At 54.4% G+C, this 16939-nt stretch overlaps 2 protein-coding genes across 3 annotated transcripts in view; both read right to left on the bottom strand.

Annotated features, from left to right (window-relative positions):
* Window positions 1-2273: 2273 nt before the first annotated feature.
* On the bottom strand, window positions 2274-5072 carry MC1R (melanocortin 1 receptor). Its single transcript, XM_025427180.3, has one exon. It carries the CDS (start codon window positions 3832-3834, stop codon window positions 2881-2883), a length of 954 nt encoding a protein of 317 aa, XP_025282965.1. The 5' UTR covers window positions 3835-5072; the 3' UTR covers window positions 2274-2880.
* Window positions 5073-7123: 2051 nt separating this feature from the next.
* TCF25 (transcription factor 25) overlaps window positions 7124-16939 on the bottom strand; it is a 31642-nt gene continuing 21826 nt past the window's right edge. The window contains exons 9-18 of one of the 2 annotated variants that reach the window (XM_025427178.3): window positions 16428-16521; window positions 15108-15200; window positions 14890-14995; window positions 13523-13682; window positions 12218-12305; window positions 11299-11457; window positions 11079-11169; window positions 10599-10678; window positions 9024-9096; window positions 7124-7437 (exon numbers count right to left, since the gene is read on the bottom strand). In XM_025427178.3, coding sequence (XP_025282963.2) covers window positions 7423-7437; window positions 9024-9096; window positions 10599-10678; window positions 11079-11169; window positions 11299-11457; window positions 12218-12305; window positions 13523-13682; window positions 14890-14995; window positions 15108-15200; window positions 16428-16521 — 959 coding nt within the window. In that variant the 3' untranslated portion in view covers window positions 7124-7422. Of the gene's footprint in view, window positions 7438-8434; window positions 8740-9023; window positions 9097-10598; window positions 10679-11078; window positions 11170-11298; window positions 11458-12217; window positions 12306-13522; window positions 13683-14889; window positions 14996-15107; window positions 15201-16427; window positions 16522-16939 lie in introns of those variants that run through there. The other variant, XM_025427177.3, reaches the window with a different exon arrangement.

Genomic DNA, 16939 nt, shown 5'->3' on the forward strand with positions numbered 1-16939 from the left:
AACGCGGAGTCAGAAGGACGGTCGATTACAATGGCAGCTGTGAACTTCCCCGTCCTTCCCTGCAGTGGGGGGATGCCACCTGCCCCTCCTCCCTCAGGGGCTTTCATGAGATTCCAAATGGACCTTGCGCAGGGGGAGGCTTTGTACCCCAGCGAGGCACAGTGCCTGGTGTGTAATCGCTGCTCAGTGAATATTGATGTCAGGAATTATCGGAAGGACACAAGCCAGGTGAGGGACTGGCAGGGTGTGGGATGGTGGGCAGTGGTTTCTGTCTGATTCACTTCCTGATGTCACCTGTACTCCTGGACTTTTGGTCCAAGTGAGGCCAACACAACATTGGTGGTAGGGGCTATGTAGTGAGATGGTGTGTGCATAAGGCAGAGATGGGGGGGATTCTTGGAGAAAAAAAACTGGGAAAGGGAGTCCACTGGTCAGAAGAGAAAGGGGATGAAGTGGACATGCAGTACAGATGTTATGTTACACATACATATACCACTGGCTTACTATTCTTCTGGGGCCAGACTCTGTAGTGAAATGACCTTATAACAAGGTCCTTCTGATAGTTGAGTAAGAAATTCTCCCAGGAAGGGTCTCAGAGTGCATGGGTGTTCCACAAGCTGTTGGCTGAATAGGCCTGTGATGTGTCTGTGTCTGGGCTCCTCAAGAGTGCGTTGACAGGGTGTGGTCGTGCACAAGCCCCTCTTCCCCCGTCCCCCAAGCTCTCCAGTTTGGCTAGTCTAGAAATGGGTCTTTTGTTCTCAAGAGACACCCCTCCCCCACAATGTGTCCATGATGTGGCTTTCTGTGGTTGGCTTCCACTGCCTGGGGCCACTCCCTGTCCCCATTCAGGGGGTCCTTGGTGAGCATTTGGCTCTTCCCCGGAGCTGGCTGCACCTCCCTGTCTGAGCAAAGGAAGAAGCTTTGCAGCATCCAAGACCCATTACCCACATGCCCTGCCTCCCTGCGTGATGGCAGTGAGCCAGGCCAGTTCTCTCTCCATCCCCAGAGGGCTCTGGTGCCAGGTTCAAGGCTGACTCACTGTCTTGTCTCCCAGCAAAGGCTGGCCCTGCCGGGAACCAGCTCCTGGCATTGAGGCCAGCAGTCTGGGCTGAAGCTGCCAGCGTAGGTGGAGGCTGGCTGGGGCAGTGCTGGGGGTGGTTGGCCAGAGGCTGCAGAAGACTTTAGGCATTACTAGACCTGCCTTCAAATTGGCTGATACCATCACCCTTGCCACTGCCGAACCTGTATCAGGAAGGGGGTCGACTGTACACTCAGTATCTGTGGAGGAAACCAGGTGGGCTCTTCCATGAGAAACCCAGGTTTGTCACAGAAGGAGGACCCAAGGGCTTCCGGCAACAGGCAGCACAGTTTACCCGACGTGCACTCCTTCACGGCTTGGACTTGGACAGTCCCACTCCATTCTGGGAGGCCTCGCCTCGAACACTTCCCAGAGCTGGCTGAGCACTGACCTCCCTCTCCCAGGAGGGCAGTCGTGGGGGAAAGCAGCCCCCAACCCCTGGCACACCCTGGGGGCCCTGCTGTGTTCCTCAGAACAGACATGGAGGTCACATATGGGTCATGGTGGTCCTGCTTCTGCTGCCATCAAGGGCAGCCTGGACAGTGCTGAGTCATGTCACCTTGGAGGTGACTGGGGGGCGGGGGTGGGGTGGGGGCAGCTGCTGTTCCTGTTTTTTTCTTTTTTTAAGATTCTTTATTTATTCATGATAGAGAGAGAGAGAGACAGAGAGACAGAGAGAGAGGCAGAGACATAGGCAGAGGGAGAAACAGGCTCCCTGCAGGATCCCGATGTGGGTCCAGGATCACCCTGGGCCAAAGGCAGGTGCTAAACCGCTGAGCCACCCAGGGATACCATTCCTGCTGCTTCTGACTCTGGTTGTTCTGAGCTGGGGTTTACACCAGGAAGAGAAAACTAAGACACAGGCCCAGAGTGGGTGTGATCAGGGGACCCCTACACTCTCTCCTTGGGCAAGGGCTCAGGCATTCAGGTGCTCTGGGGCTGTGGCTTCTTCAGCTAGGCAGACCCACCCTGGTTTCTGGGATTCACAGCTCCCTGTTCATCACCCTCAACCCCGCCCTTGCCCCCCCGCCCCGCCCCTCCAGTTGCAAGCAATTTCCCAAAGGACGCAAAGCGGATGGTGATGTGTCTGCACCAGACACAGCATTTATTACCAGACTGCTTCCCAGCTTCCCAGCCCTGAGACCCTGGGCACCAGTCACTGATTCGGGCTGATGACCTCTGCCTTGGCCTGAGCAGGCACTGACCAACACTGTCTGGTGGGTACATGCGGTGCATGTGCACACAGTTGGGTCACCAGCTCTCTGGTTACCAGTGGACTTTAGATCAGCCCTACCCTCCACTGCAGCTCCTGTAGACAGTCCCTGTGCCTGCAACAGGAGCTCACTTCTTCCCGAAGCAGTCCTGTGAGGACTGGCTGGTCACAAAGTCCTTTTCCTGGAGGCCTTCCCGAGAGCAGTACTTGTCATGCTACCAACACTGAGACTTCACATCCCAACGGGCAGGGGCCCAAATCTCCAGACCTGGCAGCAAAGGTGGGTGTGTGCAGGCCTTGCCTGGTCCCTGGGTGGAGAAGGAACTCTCCAGGAGCAGCCAGAGATGCTGTCCAGTAGTCCCGGACCTGGCTCTCGTGTCTGTGGCCCCACCATCTCCCCAGCCTCCTCCATTCTCCACAGCAACTCCTGGAGATTTTTGTTTATTCCTTTCTCTGGCCCCAGAGGGTCCATGCATCCACCACACCACAGATCAGCTCATCTGTCCTTTTCTGCAAGTGACTGCCCCAGTCACATGGGTATCAATCACCACCCCCCTCTGCCCAGCACCCTGGCCTCAAGCCTGCAGCCTCACCAGGAACATAGCACTACCTCTTGGAGAGTCTTTCGGAGCTCCTGGCTGCGGAAGGCGTAGATGAAGGGGTCAATGATGGAGTTGCAGATGATGAGGGTGAGGAAGAGGTTGAAGTTCTGAAAGACGCAGCCACAGATGGGGTGTTGAGGGCAGAGGACCATGAGTGAGAGGTGCAAGAAGAAGGGGCCCCAGCAGAGAAAGAAAATGCCCAGCAGGATAGTGAGTGTGGCAGCGCCCTTGAGGCCAAAGCCCTGGGGGATGAAGTGCTGCCTCTTATGGAGCCGGGCAATACCTCGGGCGTGCTGGCAGGCGCGGGCAAGCATGTGGACGTACAGCACTGCCATGAGCACCAGCATGGCTACAAAGAAGCTGACAAGACAAAGCAGGACGGCCGTGTGATTGTAGTAGGCAATGAAGAGCGTGCTGGAGAGGACGCTAGCCACCCAGATAGCGGAGATGGCCCGCCACGCCCGCGGGAGTGTGACGATGCTGTGGTATCGCAGCGCGTAGAAGATGGAGAGGTAGCGGTCCACGGCAATGGCGCCCAGGAAGCAGAGGCTGGATACCATGGAACCACAGATGAGCACGTCAATGATGTCGTCCAGCTGCTGCACCACAGCAGCCTGAGCAGCCAAGGCGCCTGCCGCCACCAGCAGCATGACGGCCGTCTCCAGCACATTGCTCACGCTCACCAGCAGGTCGGACACAGCCAGGCAACCGATGAAGTAATACATGGGCGAGTGCAGGTTGCGGTTCTTGGCAATGGCGGCCACCACCAGCACATTTTCCACAACGCTCACCAGCCCCAGGCTGAGGAACAGCCCGTCGGGAATGGACACCTCCAGGCACCGGGGCCCGGTCTGGTTGGCAGCCAGCTCGAAGTGAGGGGTGGCTGGGGAGGTGCCATTGAGAGAGCCCAGCAGCCTTCTCTGGGGGCCCTGCCCAGACATGGTCCCAGCAGGGAGCAGAGCAGGGTCCTCGCTCTCAGGTGTCTTGCTCAGCTCATGGTGCCACCAGCAGGGCCTGTCTGTCCTCCAGGGCCGCCCTCACATTTGCCCTCTCCCGGTCTGTACAAGTGTCAGCTCAGCAATGACCCAGCCAGAGAGAGTCCAGCTTCCTGACAGAGCAGTCGCTTCCCAGCCCGGACCCCAACCCTCTAGTCTCTTTGGACCCCTCGACCCTCAGCCCACCTCCCCACCTCTTCCATGGAGGGGCAGTTGCTCAGGTTCAGACGTACGTTTCTATCTTCTTGCTGCCTCATGGCGGCTCAGGGCTCCCGCTTTCCCAGGCCTGGAGGGGGCTGAGGTCCCACTCCAGAAAGAATGAAGCCTTTCTCCACATCTTTAAAGGCTCCGGAGCCCCTCCTCCTGAGGTGGCCACGTGATGGGCGTGCACCCGGGATGCATGCATCGGAGAGAACCCACTGCACCCTCCAGGCAGCACAAATGGCACCCAGGGCTATCCTGGCTCCAAGGACGTTGGACGCTGGGGCTCAGCTGGATGTGTGCCCCCTCACCTGGCTCCGCTCCCAGTGTCTGCCTATGTGGGGTTCCCTAAATATACTGCAAACAGCACCTCCTCTTGGGAACTGTCTGATCTCTGACCACCCACCTGATGCCACCCTGCCTAGATACAGTCACTGGCTGCTGACCACTCATCCCCAGCTTGAACCCCTAACTCCCTACCTCATGTTAGACACTAAGGGCAGCCCCTGCTCCTGAGGACCCCCACCCCCTTCACTGAGCCCTGCTGGAGGGCATCCTGGTCACGTCAGGGTCAGGCCCTTGCTCTGCCTCATCCTACAGTGGGGGAGGGGGAGGACCCCGACAGCCACCACTTCCTCTGCATAAGAAACCACTTCAAGGGCAAACCTCGGGTCTCCAGCCACATGGTGTACTGAGCAAGCCACAGGGAAGCTAAGAGTGGCCTGTGGGCACCTACTCCCAGCACTTTCTCACTAAAGACTGTGATTTTGTGATTTCTCCTCTGTGGAGGCTGGCGGGGGTGGGGGGGGCGGAGATCTATTTGTTGGTAGGTGGAGAAAACCTGAGGCAACAAGAAAGGCAAGGGACTGGCTTGGTGGTGGTGGCGGAGATAGAGTTGAAGGTGGTGGAGGTGATGGAGGTGGCGGGGGTAGAGGTGGTGGTGGTGGTGCAGGAGACGTAAGAGGAAGCTGGGAGGGTGGTTGCAGTGTCTGCAGTGTCATCTGTGACATTCCTGTTCAAGCCCACTCTCTCATCCACTCTGATGCCAGCACACCCACATGTGTGATCACACAGTCATAACCACTCATAAATATCATCCCTTACATCTGCATCGCTCAGCAAGGCGGCTTCCCCCCCTTGGACGGTGCTTCTTATTGAAGTACATCATACATAAAAGTACACAAACTGTAAATATGCAGGTTAGTGGATGTCCCAACCTTAACAGCCAGGAAAGCAGCATCCAGACCAAAAAATAAAATGTGAATTACCCGAGAACACCTAGGGCATCCGCTCACCCTGGGAGTCATTCCCTGACCACTGGTTCATTTTACCTATTTTATTTTTTTAATTTTTAAAAAACTTAAAAAAATTTTTTTTAAGATTTTATTTATTTATTCATCAGAGAGAGAGGGAGAGAGGGAGAGAGAGAGAGGGAGGCAGAGACACAGGCAGAGGGAGAAACAGGCTCCATGCCAGGAGCCCAACGTGGGACTCGATCTCGGGTCTCCAGGATCACACCCTGGGCTGAAGGCGGCGCTAAACTGCTAAGCCACCAGGGCTGCCAATTTTACCTATTTTAGAATTCAGGTTGTGCCTTTCTTTGCACTCAGATATCCTTGTGGTGTGTGTAGCGGTCTTCAAGAATACAGACCACACTGGGAATCTCCCGTCTGTTACAGACAGTACTTGCTGGCTGTTCCTGTCCCATCTTATGGTGGACATAGGCCAAGTGTGTCCACATGGTGACATGGAGTGGACTTGTTCCTCTGTTGCTGACAGGACACGAGCACCACCCCCGCCTCCCCCTATAGGAGATGAAGACAACCCACACCCACAGGCACCAGCCACAGGATAGGCCCACACACTGAGCTTCCCCTTCCAGCTTTTTGCCTTTTGTGGACTTGGCATCTTCCCATTCTGTTGTCCTGATGGGAGAACCCCAGAGGGAGCAAAGGGTCCTGGGACTAGCACCACAGCTGTCCATCACCAAGGACCACCTTCCCTCTAGAGGGGGCACCTCGCCCCCAGCTCCTGTGTCAGCACACTGCAGGGACGGTATTTCCAGCTCCATAAATGAGGCCTTTGAGACGGATGTGCCCACCCCCCCCGCCCCCGCATGAGACTTCAAAGAGCGTGAGAACTGGATAACCTCTTCCTGGTGAGGCCTCGAGACTCCCCATCTGGTTCTGATGTGCCCGTTGGGGACTTCTTGGGAAGAAGACACTCAACTTCGTGATTAGTTATGGTTATGAGGGAAATGTCTAAATGAAATCACAGATCATCTGAAGGCCAATTCTATCAACTTGATCTCTAGTGCTCCTGGGAGACACGGAGAAGGGCCAGGAGACAGGTGGTGGACATGAGAGGGTATCAACATGAGAGGATGGGCCTGACCCATCTGTGAGGAGGCTGAGAGAACAAGAGTCGCTCAGTGGCTGTCTCCACTACCAAGAACAGTTGAGTGCCAGTTGCACACGAGGCCCGCAACATGGGAGCATTCAATGTGTAAATGACCTTCATGTGGGAGCTGAAGTGTAAATGGCCTCTCACTGCAGAGACCAGTGAGATCAGTGTCTAGCCATGGCCACACCAGGAGGCCCTGCTTCCTTCATGGAGGTCCTCCCAGGGCCAGTCAGGAGACACAGCAGCCCTCCTACCCTCCACCCCCCCCAGCAGCCATGTGGGGTATACAGCTCGCTCCTCCTGGATCTTGTCATCGTGGGATCTCAGGAAGACCCAGCCCAGAGCTGAGTCACCATGAAGTCTTTGAACTCAGTGAGGGGAACACCTTGTGTGCCCTACCTGTGGTGTCTGCCCTAAAGACCCTGAGGTAGGGCCTGACTTGGTGGGAAAGAGCATAAACTATTAGCAATCTGTCCACGGGCAGCAGGAGGCCTGGGAAGAGCCAATTCACCTTTGCCTGGACACTGGGTGGCAAGGCAAGCCTTCAGAGCAGATGTTCAGATTTGAAAAAGGTGGCTGTCTTTTCATCTCCATGGAAACAGAGCTACAAGTAATGACCTAACCCAAGAGGTTTAGCTGAGCACTGATGATTTAATAATCTCTTGGGACAGCAGGCCCAGAAGTGAGCAGTTTCACCAGTCTGGGCCCAGCCTCTCTTTGCCTATCTCTAGGACACTGGCTCTTCATTTTGAGGGTCAGCAACTCCTGATCGTAAAATGGCTGCTGCAGCTCCGGATATCACAATCCCATCTGGTTGTATTTAAGGCTGGATGATGCAGAGTACCAAGTTCTTCTTGCTTGCCTGTCATTATCAGAGGACCAACCCCTTTCTGGGGGAACCCAGTAGACTCCTATCCTGTTGGCTGAAGCTTATCGCAGGATACCCTAGTGGGAGACATGTAGATCTAGGATAGTCTGGGATTATCTCAATCATACCCAATCCCACCCAGCAAATCCAGTTATGGTGACAAGGAATTAAGCATGGGTAGTAACTGACCAACATCAACATATCTGCAGGGCACCGTTCTTACCATGGGCGTTCAGAGCAGAGGCTTCTGTTAACTCCCAGATGCTGGGAGTTCCCTAGCTGGGAACTTCGGACAGGATAACTTAACAGATCTCCCCCAACAGGTGATTCCATGTCACTGTCTAGAATGCTGTGTGGGACCTCCTGGGAGAAGGGCCTCTATACCAATGCTCAGCAGACCTGATCTTGGCCCAGAGCATGTAAGCAGCATGTGCTCCCTCCCTCTCTCCCAGCTGTGGGCTACCTATAGGGATGGAGGGCAGGGCAGGGAGGGCATCCGACAGACTGGCAGGGTTGTGTGGTACTGAGCTGTCAAGTAGGCCAGGACTTGCCCCAGGTGATGAGCCCTCCTCCATGCTCTATTCACCTCATTGTTCTCCCCCTCCCCCATCAAATGTACCCTAACCCCTGCTACACACACTCCCCAGAGCTGGCAGGACATCCTTTCCAAGGTCCACCTCTCGGCCTCCCTCCATCTCCCTCCAACTCCTGCCCTGAAGTTTCCCGATAAAATCACTGGGATTCTGCATTGGTGTAATGCCCCGGCCAAGGACTCCAGTGTCAGCACCCCCTGCCCCTGGCCAGCCTGTTCCAAGTTCCCAATGGAAGCATGTCTCTGTGGTCTCAGCAGAGATGTTGCACTGGAAACCAGTGGGGCCTTCTCTACTCTGTGCCCCAAAATATGGGGGGCAGGGTGGCCATGGAGAGAGTTCACATGCGGCTTGGGCTTGGCTGTGTGTGAGGGTGGGTCATGTCCTCTCCTGGGACAGCTCAGGGGCTATGCAGATCTAGCACCCACCTGCCTCACATTGGGCAGGAACTCCAGCCCCAGGAAAGAAGAGCTCATGCTGCACGGAGCGTAACCCATTCACATTTATAGGAGACACAAAGGAGGCAAGCGGACAACACAGCATTTCTACTCCAGGGTACTGGTCAATTCCGACCAGAACAGCAATCAGGAACATAATTGTACAGCATTGGGGCGTGGCATCTACGCGGGCTCAGTCCCACTCCCCATCCCCCTCGGGGTTGTCCTCGCGAGCTGCCTCCACGTCGTGGAAGTGGAAGTTGGCCATCATGTCTCGTACGGCCAGCATCAGCCTGTTCAAGCCTTGGTTGTGGTTCAGACCCCCAGCCCCTCCATCCTCCAGCCTCTCCCCCTGCAGCAATGAGACTCGGATGAGCAGGGGTTGTCCTGGGCTCTGAGGCCCACTGCTCCCAACCCAGCTGGCCTAGGACCCTGTCAGGAAGAAGCTCCTAACCCAAACATGTGACTGACAAGGCCAGGCCCCAGAGCAGGGCCAAGGTGGCGGCTACAGTCTCAGGTAGGCATGTCCCAGTCTCCTGAGCAGGCTGCTGGAGTCAGTAAAGCCTCTAGACATGCACAGCCCACAGCCCTCCCTGAACCCATGTGACAGAGAGGGGCCAAGACATGCTCACATACCTCCATAGTGTAATTAGGCAACAGGGACCGGAAGAAGAGTGCAATTGTGTTTCCATGGCTGACGGGACTCAGCCTGAAAAAGGAGGGAGGAAAGTCAGGAAGCACACAGTACACTCTGCCCTTGGCAGCGGGGATATACACACCACCGCAACTCAAGCAGCAGCTGGGCACCAGCTCAGGCCTTCCAGAGGGGGCGGGTCCTTGCAGACCTGGCCGGCTGAGCTGAGCAGACAGCAGAGGGTCACCTGCCATGGCACAGGTGGCTTGCTTTTGAGAAAAGCCATGCACGGGTGCAAAGGGGTCATGTGAAGAGAAGATGCGTGTGCTGGGGAGGACCCTCCTGGTAGGACTTGGTGCTGCAGCCCAGCTCCATTGGACATTTTTTTTTTTCTTTTAAGATTTTTTTTTTTTTTTTTTTTTTTAATTCATGAGAGAGAGAGAATGAGAGAGGCAGAGACACAGGCAGAGGGAGGAGCAGGCTCCATGCAGAGAGGCCAACGTGGGACTCGATCCTGAATCTCCAGGATCATGCCCTGGGCCGAAGGTGGCGCTAAACCACTGAGCCACCTGGGCTGCCCTCCATTGGACATTTAAGGACAGATGGCCTCAGGTTGGCACGGCCCTTTAACCACTCCTCAGGGCTAAATGTCCAGCAAGTTAGCTTTTTGTGTGAACCTAACAACATTAAAAATTCGTGTCCCCTCAAACATTCTGAGAATTTAACTGGGCACTGGTTCCCCAGAAGCACACAGTCCAACTTTTAGAATGTAATTCAGTTAAGAAAAACTCCTTTATCCTACATAATGTGTCTGAGAGGTCTGAAAAGCACACTTTCTGAAATGGGAAAATCTGCCTGTGACTTTCAGATCTACAGTGCGGTGCTAACAGCCTCATGGTAAGGCAATCGCTTAGCTTTTAAGGCTAGAAGAAAAGAAAAAAAGCAGCTTTCCCATGACCCAAGGCTAAACGCCATCCACAAATCCGCTGCAGACTTGGCTCTGCTGTGCCCTTACTATAGCTCTTCTGGCTTGGCCACATGGGCTCCTTTCAGCTCTTGGAATACGCTCTCCTTGTGCTGTGTTTCTTATACAGGGCCTTTGCACATGCTGACTCTTCTGGAATACCAGCATTCTCTCCCTCTTTCCTTGGCAAAGATATATTATTCCTTCATACTTCACTGACCATGGCTTCCTCTGAGAATCATATGTACCGGCAGTTTCTTTCTTTCTTTTTTTAAAGTATCAGCGGTTTCTTAATGCAGTTTTGATCTTACATTAATTTCTAGATTCTATAATGAATATATCTCCCCACTGTACTGCATATTCCATGAGGGTAGAGGTGGTGTCTTACTCTCACTTCACAGTGTTACCTCCAACATCTGCTCTACAATCTGATCGAAAAAGGCTCCTACATCGCGTAAGCGCAGAACATAGCCAAGAAAAGCCTACCCATGACCCCAAAGCACAATGTCCTTGGAGGGCTTGTGTCTGCAGAAGGCCGGGAGTCCCAGTGAGCCCTCAAGCACTGACTCAGAGCTATACAAGCAAAGGCACAAAGCGGGAGATGGAGAGGTACCTCTCTGGTCTCACGTAGGAGTAGATGGTGTCCAAAGGAGGCAGAGGGTCGAACCCCATCACAGACTGCGTGGTCACATCCTTCAGAAAGGGAAACAGAACCGTCGTGAGTCCTGGCCTTCCCCCAGCAGACTTTCAGGCGATTCCAGCCTGGACTGGCTTTTCTGCAAGGAGTCCCGTCAGTCTGATAGAAGTGGTCCTTGGTTGCGAGGCTGTGTCTACTGTACTGAGAAACTGGGTGAAGGAGTGGGGGACAGCCTTTCTTCCACCAGGACACTCACTCTGCCCCACTCAGATGGCCCATGTGCAGTAGGGAAGGAAGAGAACTTTGTGATCTCCTGTGCCAGCATCTCACACGTCAGTGCTCTAGGCCGCTGGCTCCAGGGCCCCCACAGCGGCTGGGCCAGTCAGGAGCATAATCCCACCTCTCAAAACTCCAGGTGTGAGGGGAGGGGCCCCAAATGTTACAAAGCTCCCTTACCGGGGGGAGGGCAGCAACAGCTTCCTTGACCTCGGACAGGACCACGTGGCGGTGGATATTTCTGGGCGCACGCTGGTAGAGCACCTTCCGTCTAGAGCCCACAGAGAAAAGGGGCAGCATATGGACGAGAGCCACCCCGGCCCTGATGCCACATGTGAGACAGCCACCCCCGAGCAGATGGGCATCAGGCTAACCGCTGCCCTGTCACCTCCAGGCCCACCTGCTCTCACACGCTTCCACCGCAGGGTCTCCAGAGTCCACCGCCTGCAGAACCTCACGAACGTTCTCCTCCAGCCAGCTCATGGTGGCGGGCTCCTTCCAGAGGAAGTGTGACCTTCCGAGGTACAGGCTCACCAGCTGGCTCAGGGCAGGGGGTTGGCTGTGGGAGAGTGGGGCCTGTAAGCAGAGCCCGCTAGGGCACGGCCTCCATGCACCCACCTGCACCTGTGGGGAGCGTGTGGGCCTGTCCAGCAGCCTGGGGCCAGAGGAGGTGGCGCAGAGGGGCTGCCAAACTGGGATGTGCCAGTGCCCAGTGGTGGGACACTTTAGCATTTGCTTCCATAGAAAGACATGTATTTTAATAAATATGAGGTCTTCAATAGAAACAGAACATGGAAAAACAACATGCACGTCTGCTCACACACAAAAATAGGCAGGAACCATGATGGTTTACGAACAGGGTCTGAAGGCGGCTGGTTCCCACACTGCATGTTTTCCTTTATTTTTTGTAAGACACCTGGTAAGGTAGTCCGTGCACATACAGACGTGTGAACCACACTAATGACTGTACCGATGCTAATTCCAGCCTGCAGGTGCCAGCACAGTGGGCCCCACACCCTGTCCACTCCCCTCAGGAAGGTTGGTGCTTTGGGCTGTGGGCTGCTTACACGCTGACCAGCTCGGTGTCTAACCAGGAGGCAATGCCCCATGTAGACATGGCACACAGCCCTCCTCAGTGGGAGAAGAGTCTGGCCACAAAGGTCACCTGTAGAGAGCACCTGGCAAGACCCTCCTGGTGGGAGGAGAGAGCAGTGACAGCCAACCTCATGAAAATGGTTCCCGGGCTCTGCTCCTAGGGGCACCCCCATGACCCACACGTGGGCGGGCACTGTTCTCTTGGGGCCCATCCCAGTCTTTACCTTATCTCAGCATCCGGTCCAAAGAAGCGGTGAGTGGCGACAGCGGCATCTGGCCGCACGCTGCAGTACTCAAGCAAAGGTAGGAGGACTGCAGGAGGAAGCAGGGGCCCCCAAAGGCAGGGTGACACCGGGGTGAGGCCAGGGTACCCACGCCAGCCCCCAAGGGGCCTCTGCCACCTTGGAGGGGGTTGTCTGTACTGCTGCCTCCCAGCAGCCCCATCTGCATCTGAAGGGTCGCACCCATGACCCCCCCCAAGCACGTGCACAAGGCGTTCCAACCACTGAGATCACACGCATTCCACCTACAGGCTCACGGGGTTCAGGCCTTGGGCAGAGACAGGCTCTGAGCAGCTGCGGCTTCCCCACAGTCATAGCACCCGGAGAACCCTATCGTCTGAGGGACTTTCCAGGGCAGCTCAGTGTGCAGGAGGACCACCCCAGGTCGTATGAAAACACCACAGGCAGCTCTGTGTGTGCACAGAATGGGGGTCAAGCCCAGATGTACCAGCAGATACTGAGCACGCTGTAGGGTGGGAACCCTGAGTGACACCGGCCTCAGCCCTGCCCTGGCTGCCTCCTCAGACCTCCACCACCCTTGTCTACATGCTCAGCTCTGTTTTCTCCCTAGCACTTAGCACCACCTCATCTACGGTCCTTCTCATCTCATTCCCTGGTCTGCCTCCCTGCCCTAGGATGTGAGCCCTAAAAGTGGGGATCTTGGCTGCCTCCTCTGCCTGGCCAGGGATGCAACAGGCTCATGGGGGTGAGGATGGTGTACATGAGCCACATAGCCTATCCCAGGCACATAATCCTCTGTGAAACTGCAAGTGGTAAGAGGACCCAAGTCCACCAGTTCCCTGATGTACCAGCAGGCTCTTCTCTGATCTCGTTAGCACTGAGATCAGCCCACAGGACTCCATCTCCACGAGGACACCAGCCTCCAGGGAGCACAGGGATGCTTGGAAGGGCCTCTGTGCAATCCCAGGACAACCTGGCCTCTAAGTTCTTCAACTCAGTAAGAAATAGGATTTGAGGATGAGAATATAATGCCTAATTTGCAGACTGGGCCCCTTCTGCACAGTTCTGCTAACATCTAGCAGCTCATGTCCCTCTTTCTAGAAAACACTCCATCTTCAGAGAGAAAGTTTTTCTTAAACAGTCAATATCAAAACACCTTTTATTATCCTAAAACCCTGAGACACTTGGACACCAAAGTCAGTTCTGATTCATTTTCAGCTTTCAAACCATGACTACGTGTGTGCGGGGGCCCAACCATGTCTGCAGGGGCTGCTAGGATGTACCAACCTCCAGGGAACATGGTGAGTGCCTGTCGGATCAGGAGAGAGGCCTGCTCCCTTGCAGAGTTGAGCTCCTGCTCAGGGAGGTCTGCTTGCTGACTCAGCAGGAAATAGGCCAATGGCACAGAGAAGGCAAAATTTGGGAGCTGAGACAGGTTCCGATGAGCCTTCAGAGATGGAGAAACAAAATCTGGAGTTTTGACACAGCAAAGACAAAAGATGCACAATTCACAGACACTCTGAAGTCACCCAAGGAGCCCCTGTGATGAGCACACAAGTGTTCTGTTGGCATAAAAATCACTTCATGTTGCATCTGGAGGCTTTCTATTGGCAGGAGACAAGTCAAAAGGCCCTGGACCAGGGTTTGGGGGTAGGGGGTTGTAGAGAATTGACAGGGAAGAGTGGAAGGACCTGGGGCAGGCGAAGTTGGGTGGGGTCACAGAAAAGCACCCAACCTCAGGCTGCAGTGTCACACTGGAGAACTCAGAAAGTCTGGTTGGCAATGAGGACCATCCCTGCTCTTGCCAGGACCTCATCAACATCAGCTGACATGGCCGAGCACTCAGCTTGCCTTTCTCTGTGTGTATGTAACAAACGACATGCCATGTTTTCTCCACTGAAGTGGAACTGTGGCCTACACAGTTATGGAACCTTACAGGCTACCACAAACATTCTTCTGCAGACCCACTGTGGAGGGAGGGGGTGCTCCCTGCAGCTGCATTCTGAAGGCTCCAGGAACTTCTGTAAACTAGGTCCCAGAAGCAGGACTCCTCAGCAAATCAGCCAAGTGACAGTCCAAAATGATTTATGTAGGTGACCTCTCCATGTGGTTTGACTTCTTTCATTTCTCAATTACACAAAAAGATAACAAGTTGCTATTTCTCTACCCACCACCCCCACCCCACTGGAGGTAGTCAGGCTCACACACACTCAAGAGCCATCTAACAGGAACACACATTTCCTAGCAGCTCAATTAAAAAGAAAACAGATAAAACAAATGTTACTACTGTTACATTTAACCCAAATAACTAAAATAGCATCACTTCAAAGGCAAGCATTATGAAAATCACTAATGACTCTTTTCTATGCCTAGTCTAAGCCTCAGTATCAGGCTGGAGGCAGACCCCACCTGCATGTGTCCACATGAACCCACCCAGCACACAAGCTCCCGAATGTGCGTCATTCCCTATGGCCCACCCCCATCCCCACCCCCAGCAGCTGGTGTGCGCACATATGAGCAGGGAGCAAGGAAGGAGCATATGGATCTGCCCAGACCCTCTCCATGGTGTTGCAGGACTCCCCTGGAGCGCACAGACTCTGGCCTAAGACAAGAGAGGGAGACTCGGCCCCATGTGACATCATGTTCACACCCACCTCCCATTCCTGGAAGAGGCGGATCAGGTACTCGTAGTTGCGTGCCCGTAAGGCTAGGTGATCGATGAGCAGCAGCATGCACAGGGGGTCCTCATCAGGCTCCAGGCTTCCAGAGGCAGCAAACAGGCAGAGGGAGACAAAGTGCAGAGTGGGCTGGTGTGGACATCCGCTAGCTTGAGGCCGCAGACGACACACAGGTGGCAGCGATGGGCGCTTACCTCAAGATGAGCTTGCAGAACTCCAGCGCAGTGCGTGGGCAGCCTCGCTTCTCCAGGAAGCTCATCTGCTTGTAGAGGGCCAGGTAGAAGCTCCTAGATCCAAGACAGTTCCTCGTGAATGAGAGCAGCAGCAGGCACAGAGCCGCACTGCCTGGAAGCCTCGTCCAGCACCGAGTCCACCCTCTGCTCACTGGCTGCGCCGGCACTTCCTGTGTGGCCTAATCACCGTGAATGTTCGCGAGTGTCCCCCTGTGTCTGCAGAGAAGGCGATGCTCTGCTTGTTGTTTGCAGTTATATGTGTATCCATGTAGAGAAAAACAAACTTAGCTTTCTTCCTTTACTGTTTATAATTTCAGAGAACAGAGTCCACATCTCCTACTGTAATTACCATCTGAATTTACCCTCAAATCTCAGTAGCTGCCAGTGGCACTGCAGCTGGATGCATCAAGTTTGTGACTTGAATCATCCTGGTGGACTATTATTTTTATCAATGACCACCAACTCTGCTAGTGCCTACAGATGCTGGTATTTTATAACCTATCTCCAAGAATGAAAAATTTAATTGGAGAGACAAAACAAACACAAAAAAACCCAGACAATCTGTGCTGGGTGCGAGCGGGGGGTGATGGTCAGCAAGTCCTGGGTTCCAGGCTGACTGACAAGGTGTGGAGAACATCCAGTGCTGGAGATGACCAAGGACGCTTGAGGCCAGAAGAGGGTGAGCAGGGCACCGGGACCAAGGATGCCGCCCCACCGCCCGGGGGGGCCTTGAAGGCCAGGCTGAGGGCAGGAATCCAGTGGGTAAGACTGTTCAGGCCTCCATTAGTGAGGGCTGGTGCCAGAGTGGGGCTCTGGGGCAGGAGGTGCATCTGTGAGAACAGAACATCAAGCAAGTATGACCGCTCAGTGCAGGTGCAGGGAACAGGATCAGGCTGAGTTCAAGTAGCTCAATGATTTAGGAATTGGCATGTTTGGCTCCCACAAAGCGTTCCAGAGTATTCTAAACTCACAGGGCACAGATCCTTTTGTCCATGCGTACAAGTAAACACAACTACAGACCCTATCATAATGAAGTGGCTTGTCAGACTCACTTCTAACAAGGACAAAGGGAACACCAGGCTTGCCCCATCCATCTGTCCTTGAACTCAGCCCTCCTGCATTCAAGTTGTAAACACAACACAAGATGCCCTTGTGTGAGCTAGTGGGCAGGACATATCGGGGACAGTCCCCTGCCACCTGCTTCAATGACACCTATAAAGGCACTCACATAGTGTGACACCTTGGACACACCTTGACACACCTGTCATCCATGAAACCCACCTGTTCTCAGGTCTGCGGTAATCCAGCCGGCAGGTCCCGCTGGTGAGGCTGAACAAGGGGTGGAAGGCACACTCCATGCTGTACAGCGCTCTCTCTGAGGGCCACACAAACACCAGGGGAAGGTGTCATGGCCACTGTGGATGCAACCCTAACCCCCTACGGCTCACAAAGAAAGCTCTCAAAGGAAGAAGGTAACACAGCAAGGATTTTGAAAGTGCCACAAACACATGGCCTCACAAAACCCACATACACACGTCCATAGCAGCTCATTCACTTGATCCAAGATGTGGAAACCACCTAAGTGTCCCCCAAGTGCTTGTAGATAAACAAAATATGGTCTGTCCACACTAAGGAGCATCAGGTAGCCGTGAAAGGAGTGACCCTTGAAGACATTGTGGTAAATTACAGAAGCCAGGTAGACATGTCACAGGAATCCACTCACAGGAAATGTCCGTAACAGGCAAATGCACAGAAACAGGAAGCAGACTTGGGGTTGCCAGGGGCTGGAGGTA

This window comes from Canis lupus, chromosome 5, assembly GCF_003254725.2.
Source record: "Canis lupus dingo isolate Sandy chromosome 5, ASM325472v2, whole genome shotgun sequence".
Classification (NCBI taxonomy): Eukaryota; Metazoa; Chordata; class Mammalia; order Carnivora; family Canidae; genus Canis; species Canis lupus.

Bases quoted from the DNA above. Each gene is read 5' to 3' on its own strand.
- MC1R (XM_025427180.3), bottom strand. From the start codon at position 3,834: ATGTCTGGGCAGGGCCCCCAGAGAAGGCTGCTGGGCTCTCTCAATGGC.